At 66.4% G+C, this 10106-nt stretch overlaps 1 protein-coding gene across 1 annotated transcript in view; it reads right to left on the bottom strand.

Moving 5' to 3' along the window:
• DES (desmin) overlaps positions 1-10106 on the bottom strand; it is a 22877-nt gene that overhangs the window by 7934 nt on the left and 4837 nt on the right. Inside the window, exons 3-8 of the mRNA XM_075070346.1 lie at positions 9869-9882; positions 5757-5780; positions 5147-5236; positions 3405-3555; positions 2074-2075; positions 1183-1308 (exon numbers count right to left, since the gene is read on the bottom strand). Of these exons, the coding sequence (XP_074926447.1) occupies positions 1183-1308; positions 2074-2075; positions 3405-3555; positions 5147-5236; positions 5757-5780; positions 9869-9882 (407 nt within the window). The remainder of the gene's footprint in view (positions 1-1182; positions 1309-2073; positions 2076-3404; positions 3556-5146; positions 5237-5756; positions 5781-9868; positions 9883-10106) is intronic.

Genomic DNA, 10106 nt, shown 5'->3' with positions numbered 1-10106 from the left:
GAACTGGGACTGTTCTTAATTTTTGCTCTGATACTGTGTTGGTGCCTCAGTGTCCCTAGGCAGTTCTTAAGTATCTAGGTGGTGGATAAGGTGTGTATTGCTGCAGAGCAAAGGCCATGCACCTGAATGCCTGCACCCTGGCTTCTAGCAACTGATGGCCTGGCCCCTCTGCAAAGGTGCCAACTGAAGGTGTTGGAGACAAAGAGATCAGGTGACCTCCTGGCCAGAGAAAGAGCTGAGCAGTGAAGTCTGGAGCTAGCTGGGACGAGGAGTGAAGTGCAGACCTTGGGGTCTGGCTCACTGCCCCAGAATGGACCCGGCAAGGGTCCGGTTCGCTGTACCTACAAGCTCTGTTAGACCCTGTTCCTGTCATCGAATAAACTCTGGTTACTGGCTGGCTGAGAGTCACGTCTGACTGCAAAGTGGGGGTGCAGGACCCTCTGGCTTCCCCAGGACCCCGCTGGGGCGACTCGCTGTGGGAAGCCCACGGAGGGGCAGAGGATGCTGAATGCTCCAAGGAGAGACCAAAAGTTGAAGCCGTGTGAGCTTCTTGCCCTGAACAAGTCTGCTCCAAGGGAGAGGAGGCTCCCCAAAGTCCTGACTGGCTTTGTGGGGAGCAGTTCCAGAGCATCACCCGGGGACTCCGTGACAGAGACGCAACCCCAGAGTTCTGGCTGGCGTCACTCAGTGCGGTGCCCGAGCCCCCAGCCCGCGACTCCAGGACACTACAAGGCTGATGAGACTGGCACAGGGCTAGTTTGGGGGGGGGTCGGAGCCAGGTGCAGGGGCAGGATCACTGGCTCTCTGCCAGTGGGGACTGGGGGCCGGGGGCCGGGCGTCACTAGCTGCTCCGCAGAGCCAGGATTCCCCAGCTGCGTCTCCGGCCACTCCCGCTCAGGACCGTGCCCGCACTGGCCCCCCTCGGCCCCCGGGTGCGGCTGTGGGCTGCCAGGGAGCTGCAGCACCGGAGGGCCCGGAGCAGGGAAGGCGAGTGGATTCTGCGGGGGGGCTCACACCCCAAAACAGGAGAACGCCCCAGGGCCCAGCAGGGACGGGGCAGAGCTGCGAGAGGCCTGTCCCCTGCCCCTCCCATCTGTGGGGGCCATTTGCCCGGACAGCGGGTTCACGGCCGGCTCCCGCCAGCCGCTGCCCGCCCCGGCCCCGGCCCTGCCCGCTGCTCACCGTGCCCTTGAGGGCGTCGATCTCGCAGGTGTAGGACTGGATCTGGTGCCGATACTCCATCATCTCCTGCTTGGCCTGGCGCAGGGCGTCGTTGTTCTTGTTGGCGGCCTGGGTCAGGTCGGACACCTGCAGGGAGGGACCCGGAGAGGGCAGCTGAGCTGGCAACTGGGGCACAGCTGGGGCTCACGCAGCGCAGGTGCTGGGCTGGTGCTGCTCTGACTTCCCCATAGGCCCCGGCGGGCAGCAACTCAGCCCAGAGCCCCACGCTGTGACTGGACCCCAGCCGCTCTGCCCCAGACAGGGAGCCAGGAGCCAGCTCCGGGGGCATGGGGCACTGTGTGCACAGCAGTCCCCAGCCCAGCCCCGCCTCCATGACCAGCGCAGCCCCCCCTGTTGTCCCCCAGCCCAGCCCCCAGACACTTCCAAACCTAGCACAGCCCCCCAGACACCTTCCCCCCGAACTGGGACTGTTCTTAATTTTTGCTCTGATACTGTGTTGGTGCCTCAGTGTCCCTAGGCAGTTCTTAAGTATCTAGGTGGTGGATAAGGTGTGTATTGCTGCAGAGCAAAGGCCATGCACCTGAATGCCTGCACCCTGGCTTCTAGCAACTGATGCCTGGCCCTACTCTGCAAAGGTGCCAACTGAAGGTGTGGAGACAAGAGATCAGGTGACCTCCTGGCCATGAGAAAGAGCTGAGCAGTGAGTCTGGAGCTAGCTGGGACGAGGAGTGAAGTGCAGACCTTGGGGTCTGGCCACTGCCCCAGAATGGACCCGGCAAGGGGTCCGGTTCGCTGTACCTACAAGCTCGTTAGACCCTGTTCCTGTCATCGAATAAACTCTGGTTACTGGCTGGCTGAGAGTCACGTCTGAGGCAAAGTGGGGTGCAGGACCTCTGGGCTTCCCGGAACCCGCTGGGGCACTCGCTGTGGGAAGCCCACGAGGGGCAGAGGATGCTGAATGCTCAGGAGAGACAAGTTGAAGCCGTTGAGCTTCTTGCCTGAACAAGTCTGCTCCAAGGAGAGGAGGTCCCCAAAGTCCTGACTGCTTGGTGGGGCAGTTCCAGAGATACCCGGGGACTCCGTGACAGAGACGCAACCCCAGAGTTGGCTGGCGTCATCAGTGCGGTGCCCGGCCCCCACCCGCACTCCAGGACACTACAAGCTGATGAGACTGGCACAGGCTAGTTTGGGGGGGGTCGAGCCAGGTGCAGGGCAGGATCACTGGCTCTTGCAGTGGGGACGGGGGCGGGGCCGGCGTCACTAGCTGCTCCGCAGAGCCAGGATTCCCCAGCTGCGCTCCGGCCACTCCCGCTCAGGACCGTGCCCGCACGCGCCCCTCGGCCCGGGTGCGGCTGTGGCTGCCAGGGAGCTGCAGCACCGGAGCCCGGAGCAGGGAAGGCGAGTGGATTTCTGCGGGGGGCTCACACCCCAAAAAGGAGAACGCCCCAGGGCCAGCAGGGCGGGCAGAGTGCGAGAGGCGTTCCTGCCCTCCCATGTGGGGCCATTTGCCCGGACAGCGGTTACGGCGGCTCCCGCCAGCGCTGCCGCCCCGGCCCCGGCCCTGCCGCTGCTCACCGTGCCTTGAGGGCGTCGATCTCGCAGGTGTAGGACGGATCTGGTGCCGATACTCCATCATCTCCTGCTTGGCCTGCGCGCAGGCGTCGTTGTTCTTGTTGGCGGCCTGGTCAGGTCGGACACCTGCAGGGAGGGACCCGAGAGGGCAGCTGAGCTGGCAACTGGGGCACAGCTGGCTCACGCAGCGCAGGTGCTGGCGTGCTGCTCTGACTCCCATAGGCCCGGCGGGCGCAACTCAGCCCAGAGCCCCACGCTGTGACTGGACCCCAGTCCGCTCTGCCCCAGACAGGGAGCCAGAGCCAGCTCGGGGGCATGGCACTGTGTGCACAGCAGTCCCCAGCCCAGCCCCGCTCCATGACCAGCGCAGCCCCCCCTGTTGTCCCCAGCACCAGCCCCGACACTTCCAAACCTAGCACAGCCCCCCAGACACCTTCCCCAGCACAGACCCTGACCCAGACACTTCCCAGCACAGCCCCCACACACCCTGCCAGCCCTGACCCCCAGTCACCCCCCAGCCCAGAGCGCCCTCCAGACCACCTCCCTGCACAGCCCCCAGACACCCAGCCCAGCACTGACCCCCAGACTCCCCAGCCCAGCGCCGATCCCCACCCGCATGCACCAGCAGAGCCCCGCGCCGCCTGGCTGACTGGACTTGTACCACCTCTCGGCCTCCGAGATGTTCTGGGGCGAGCTCTCTCGACTGGGCGCGGGGATGGTCACGCAGGCGGCCGTCAGGTCTGCTTGGACACTCATCTCCACTGGATGTGCTGCTCGCAGCTGGGCCTGAAGGTCGGATTCCTGGAGCCAGGGGCAGCGTCAGAGCGTGACCCCAGACATCCCGCCAGCAGCCTGACCCCAACAGCCCCAGCCAGCCCCAGTCACCCCAGCCCAGCACTGACCCAGACAGCCCCAGCCAGTCCCCAGACAGCCCCAGCCCAGCCAGTGACCCCAGCACTGACCCCCAGACAGCCCCCAGCCAGCCCCCAGTCACCCCCCCAGCACTGACCCCCCAAGTCACCCTGCAGCCCAGCCCCCCAGTCACCCTCTGTCCCAGCCCCCAGTCACCCCCCAGCACCAGCACTGACCCCAGCCCAAGCCCAGCTCACCCCACTGCCCCTCACACCCAGCACCAGGTCAGCAGCGAACACAAGCTTAGCCAGCCCTGACTCGAGGACCATCCAACTGGCAGGGCCCAAGACAGAAACCAGGGGTGGGGGCAGGGTGCAGGGAAATAATTGGGGGGTGGGGTGGGGCCCCAGGTGGTGCAGGGCCCCTGGGTGGTAACTGGGGGGTGGCAGGGCCCCGGGGCGGTACCTGGGAGATGGGCAGGCCCAGGCAGTAATCGGGGGCAGGAGGTGCAGGGCCCTGGGCCAGTAACGGGGGGATGGCAGGGCCCAGGTGTGCTAGCCCTGGGGCCGTAATGGGGGGATGGCAGGCCCCAGGGCAATAATCGGGATACAGGGGTGCAGGGCCCCGGGCCAGTAACGGGGGGGGGATGGGCAGGGCCCAGGGCAATAACTGGGGGCAGGTCCCAGGTGTGCAGGGCCCGTGGAGTAACCTGGGGGATGAGCAGGGCCCTGGGCACTAATCGGGGGCGCAGGGGGTGCAGGGCCCCAGGCTAGTAATGGGGGGATGGGCAGGGCCTGGGGCTAACTGTGGGATGGGCAGGCCTGGGCAGTAATTGGGCGCAGGGCCCTGGGGCAGTACCTGGGGGATGGGCGGCCCTGGGTGGTAATGGGGGATGGCAGGCCCCGGGGCAGTAATCGGGCGCAGGGATGCAGGACCCAGGGCGGTAACTGGGGGGTGGGCAGGGCCCCAGGGCAGTATCGGGGCAGGCCCTGGGGCAGTACCTGGGGGATGGAGGCCCGGGTCAGTAATGGGGGGAATGGGCAGGGCCTGGGTGTGCAGGGCCCTGGCAGTAACTGGGGGGATGGGCAGGCCCCGGGGCATAATGCGGGGCGCAGGGCTGGGCAGTACCTGGGGGGATGGCAGGGCCCGGGCAGTACCTGGGGGGATGGCAGGCCCCGCAGTGGTAACTGGGGGGATGGGCAGGGCCCCAGGGCAGTAATGGGGAGGCGGGACCGGGTGTAACTGGGGGCAGGCGCCTGGGCAGTAATGGGGGGATGGGCAGGGCCCCGGGTGGGAACTGGGGGGATGGCAGGGCCCTGGGCAGTAATCGGGGGCGGGGTGCAGGGCCCCAGGCCAATAATGGGGGATGGGGAGGCGCTGGGGCGGTAACTGTGGGATGGCAGGGCCCTGGGGCAGTAATCGGGCGCAGGGCCCTGGGGCAGTACCTGGGGGATGGGCAGGGGCCCGGGGCAGTAACTGGGGCAGGGGGTGCAGGGCCCCAGGCCAGTATCGAGGGCGGGCAGGCTCTCCATGGACCCACCTCCTCGTGCACTTCTGAGGAAGGCGATCTCCTCCTGCAGGCCTCGATGCGTCTCTCCAGGTCGATGCGCGCCAGCGTGGCCGCGTCAGCCTGCGGCCAAGAGGGAGCCGGACTCAGAGATGGGAGCTGCAGGGCCGGGACCACGAGCATCGCCAGGCAGGCCTGCCGGGGTGGGGGCCGCAGAGGCGTCGATGAACACGTGCACCGGACAGAGCGGGCGGCACGTGCCGGGCAGGGGTCTTAGCATGGGCATCGGGCTGCATTGGTCACCCTCGGTGTTGAGGGTGTGGGCACAGTCTTGCCACATGCTAACCTGCAGCCACGCTGTCCTCTGCCCACAGGGCCCCTCCTGTGGGTGGGGGTTGTGGGTGGGGTAGGAGCCCCCTGCCGCCAGTGGAAACAGCGAGCCCTGGGGTGCCAGGTGCTGGGTGCCAGGCCGGCCCAGCCAGCTGGGGGGGGGGGCGGGCACTGGAGAACTGCGGGACGGAGGTCTGTATCCGCGGCTAACCGCTGGGAGGGGCAGGGAGCCCGGTTCCCTGCTCCGCACATCCCCCCCTCCGGGGGGCGCAGCCAGGGCCGGGCAAGGACAGGCTGCAGGTGGGGCACTTACTGCTCGGAAGGCAGCCAGGGTTATCTCAGTTCCCCTTCAGGGATCTCCCCTGCAGCCTGGGGGAAGAGGGGGCGTCAGGCGGGAGCTGGGGGCGAGGCAGAGCGAGCCAGGCAGGGCCGTCCATGGGGCAGATGGAGGGACAGCCAAGGCACGAGGGACGAAGCAGGGACAGGCAGGCTGGCCAGACGAGGGGGCTCCTGGCCGGCACAGCCCCCAGGCTGGCGGGGCGGTGGGGCTTGTCCGCATTCCCGACGGCTGGCTGGGGGCACAGCGGCCTGGCCTCCCGTTCCTATTATAGTCAAAAGCAGAGCCCAGCACAAAGGCTGAGGTCACCCCGCGCAGCACGCTGCCCCTTCCTTATAGGGAGCCGGCCGAGGGGCGCAGGGGCACTATGGGGGGCTGGGGGATCGCAGCGGTAGGATGCAGAGTTGGGGCCAATACCAGGGGCAAGGAGACGGAGATCGGGGAATAGGGCTCCAATATGGGGAAGGGGGACCTGAGGTACAGGAACCCAGACAGTGAGGGGGACTGGGGCTCAGGGACCCAATAGGGGGTGGAGGGGCAGGTGATGGCGGGTCCTGGGCAGTGAATTGGGTGGGACACGGGGCTCAGGACCCCAGATAGGGTGATGGGTGGAAGTTGCAGTTGTAGGTCCGGTCTGGGCAGTGAATTGGCGGGGCACGCTGCAGTCGGGACCGGATGGGGTGATGGGGGTGGAGGGTGAGTGGTGGGGTCCCTGGGCCAGTGAATGGGGGTACACAGGGCCACGGGACCTGGAGGGGTGATGGGATGGAGGCGTGCCAGGTGTTGGTGGGTCCTGGCAGTGATTGGGGGTACATGGGGCTTAGAGATCCCGGAGGGGTGCATGGGGTGGAGGTGCAGGTGGCGCAGGGACTTCTCGTGTGGTCACTGCAGCCGGGGTCCTGCCCGGAGAGGCTGTGGCTCGGGCTGCGGATGCCGTTGCCGATCATGGTGGCCACAGCAGAGCCGCGTGGGGGCGCTGACGCCAGCTGTTCCGCTTCGTTCGTTCAGTGACGTTCATCCCTGGCAGAGCCCAGAGACAAGCGCCCCTCCCCCCCCGGCCAGCCCCAGTGCGGTCAGGCCGGCCCTGCCTGGCAGCGCTGGCCTCTAGGGCAGGGGTGCTGGTCACCGGGCTTTGGGTCTCTGCTTCGCTTCTTTGGGAGGAGCTGCGCCAGCCCTCAGGGGCCGGGGAGGAGCTGCCTGCATGCCCCCCGGCCTGCGCTCTCGGAGGGCTGGGACACGGTCCCTGTCCCTGCAGCCCCATGGTGCAGCCCTCAGAGACCCAGCGGCAGACAAGCACCAGGGCTCTTGGCACACCAAGGTGAGCGGGCGGAGTGGCACAGACCCATCGCTGGGTTGGAACACGGATCTTCCAGCCATGTGGGAGGGGTTCCCCCTCCCCGTTTGATTCTGCCAGCCTAGACAATTGCTGTGGTGCCCTCCGGGTGCGGGCCTGACCCTGAGGGCCCTGTCTGTGGGGTAGGCCCCCGGGTGGCCCCCCCCCAGTGACACAGGAGAACAGGACGCGCCTAGTCTGCGGTCCCCACAAGGGCTCTTTGCTGCCCCTTTCCAGATTCACCTCCTTAGTGCCAGGGCTGGGTGTGGCATCTGCCAGGGCTGGCTCCCTCCCTGTCCATGCGCTAAGCCTGTGCCCGTCGGACCCAGCCAGCCAGCGCCAGCTGCTCTGTGGACGGCACCGGTCTGGAGTAGCCTGGCTCAGAACGTGCCTGGGGCACGAGCCGTGCCGCGGGGGGCCCAGTGCCGCCCTGATCCACAGATCTTGCCCTGGACTCCCTGCCCGAGCCACCACCACCTAAGCATTCAGCTGTCCCTGTGGGGGGTGTGGGATCAGCGCAGGGACCCCTCTGAAAGCCAAGTCCTCCTCTCCATGCCTCACAGCGTGCAGGGCGGGGCTCCCCACAGCAAGCTCCCTCTGTGGCCTCTAGCTGCACTGGGACTGCCCCCAGAGCAGAGACATCCTTCCCCTTGCACATCCTGGAGCGGCTCAGGGTTCCATGGTCCCAGCTGCCTCCGCTGCCGGACCTGAGTTCTGAGGGGTGGGGGCAGAGCTCCAGCAGCCGAGCCTGCAGGCGGGGCGGGTGGTGGGGCGAGGTAAGGCCCAGACAGTTCCCCCGCAGCCTGCATGAACCTGATCGTGCCTACGGACCTCCCTGGAGCCTGCCCCCACACACCCACAGGGCTCGCTGCCCTCGCTCCTGCTATCATGGGCACGGTGGTTGGCTGTGTGGGGCGCAGCCCCAGGGCGGCTTTGTGAGCTGCATTTCCCTCCCTCCCCAGGAAGGCATGAGGAAGCCCTGAGTGCTGAGACATGTGGGGCGGGGAGACGAGCGGTCCAGCATGCAATGCGGCCAGGCCAGGACAAGCTCTCTACTCAGCCCCAGCGCCGCTTGGCACAAAAGGTGGGGAGATTTCTGCACAGCTGAAAAAGCCAGCCCATGCAGCCCGCTTCCTGCAAGTGCGCGCAGCTCCCCCCTGTGCCTGGGTGACCCTGTGTAATGGCATTTGCTACAGGCGGGGTTGGCCCAAACACCCAGGTGCAGAGAGACAGAGAGCAAGCGGGGCCCGGAGTGCCCATGGGCTTCCCCAGAGATCACGCTGTGCTGCTTGGGTCCTGCACTTCTGGCCTGGCTTGGGTGGGCCACATCGGGCACTGCCATACTCCTCCTCTGCGGCCGGTCTTCCTCCCTACGGCACCGGGTGCAGTGCCTGGGCTGAGGCAGCTGAGTGCCAGGAGCTCTGGGTCTGGGTAGGGCAGGAGCTCCAGGTACACCCTGTGACAAAGTGGGAATGTTCTTAACATTTCTCCAAATATTGTGGGGCCTAAGTTTCCCTTAATCCTTTCTCAGGTATTGAGTGGTGGGATCAGGGTATTGTTGCATAGCCTAGGGGGCAGGTGTGATGGTGTCTGCACAGAGAATGGCAACACCCTGTCTGCTGGCAACTGATGGCCTGGGCCCCTCCCCGCAAGGTGCCAGCTGAAGGTGTTGGAGACAAAGAGATCAGGTGACCTCTGGCCCGGGAAAGGGGCTGAGCAGGAGGAGGGGCTGGAGGTTGTTATCTGGAGTCTGCCTGGGGACAAGGAGTGAAGTGCAGACCTGGGGTCTGGTCACTGCCCCAGAATGGACCCGGCCGAGGGTCCGGTCTGCTGACCTACAAGCTCTGTTTTAGACCCTGTTTCGGTCATCGAATAACCTCTGTGTTACTGGCTGGCGAGAGTCACGTCTGACTGCAAAGTGGGGGTGCAGGACTCGTGGCTTCCCAGGACCCGCTGGGGCGGGCTCGCTGTGGGAAGTGCACAGAGGGGCAGAGGATGCTGAATGCTCCAAGGAGAGACCCAGAGGTGAAGCCGTGGAGTTCTTGCCCTGCAGACAGTCTGCTCCAAGGGAACGGAGGCTCCCAAAGTCCTGCCTGGCTTTGTGGGAGCATTCCAGAGCATCGCCGGGGACTCTGTGACCCGCTTCCTGTAACCCCTGGGACCCAGCATCCAAAGCCAGGGTCCCCGGGACGAAGTTTCAAGAAGGTACACCCCTTCTTGTCCTGAGGCCGTCCGGGCACAGCCAGGCCCCGGCACCCTGGGAAAGGGAGAGCTGGAGAGCCACGCCACGGCCCCAGGGAGCAGGCCACAGGGCTCCCAGGCGGAGGGGGCTCCTGGAGGGGACGTGCACTTGCCCCTGCATTCCTGCTAGATGGGAGGGGAGGGTTGATCAGACGGCAGGACAGACAGACAGAGGCAGTGGGAGGGAGGCTGCTGGAAGGGCCCTGGGATTAGGGATGGGCAGGTGCTGGGGTGCGTGCCTAGCATGGGGAGGCAGTGTGGGGGGTATGGGGCGCAGGGATGGGTGGGGGCTCAGTGATGGGGTGCGGTGACAGAGTGTGTGGGGTTCAGTGATGCGGGTATGGGTGCAGGGACGGGGTGTGTGGGGCACAGGATAGGGGGGCAGGGATGGGGCACAGTGACAGGGGTGTGTGGGGCTCAGTGATGGGGGTATGGGGCACCAGGGATGGGGGCTGAGGGCCAGGGCCAGCTGGTCCCCCAGGCCAGTTCCCACCCAGCCACAGGCCCCCCTCACCTCTGCTTCAGCTTCTGCAGGTCGTCGAGCAGTTGTCCGCGCTCGACGTCGGCCGGGCCCGCCGGCTGGTGAGCGTGTCGACCTGCAGGCGCAGGGAGCGCAGCTCCTCCTCGTAGAGGTGGGCCACGTGGGTGGGCTCCTTGCCCTTGAGCGGTTGACCTCGGTGACCAGCAGGGCGTTCTGCTGCTCCAGTAGCGACCTTCTCGATGTAGCTGGCGAAGGCGGTCGTCAGCTCTGC

This window comes from Chelonoidis abingdonii, chromosome 10 (assembly GCF_003597395.2).
Source record: "Chelonoidis abingdonii isolate Lonesome George chromosome 10, CheloAbing_2.0, whole genome shotgun sequence".
Taxonomy (NCBI): domain Eukaryota; kingdom Metazoa; phylum Chordata; order Testudines; family Testudinidae; genus Chelonoidis; species Chelonoidis abingdonii.
This window is presented reverse-complemented; position numbering and strand designations above follow the sequence as displayed.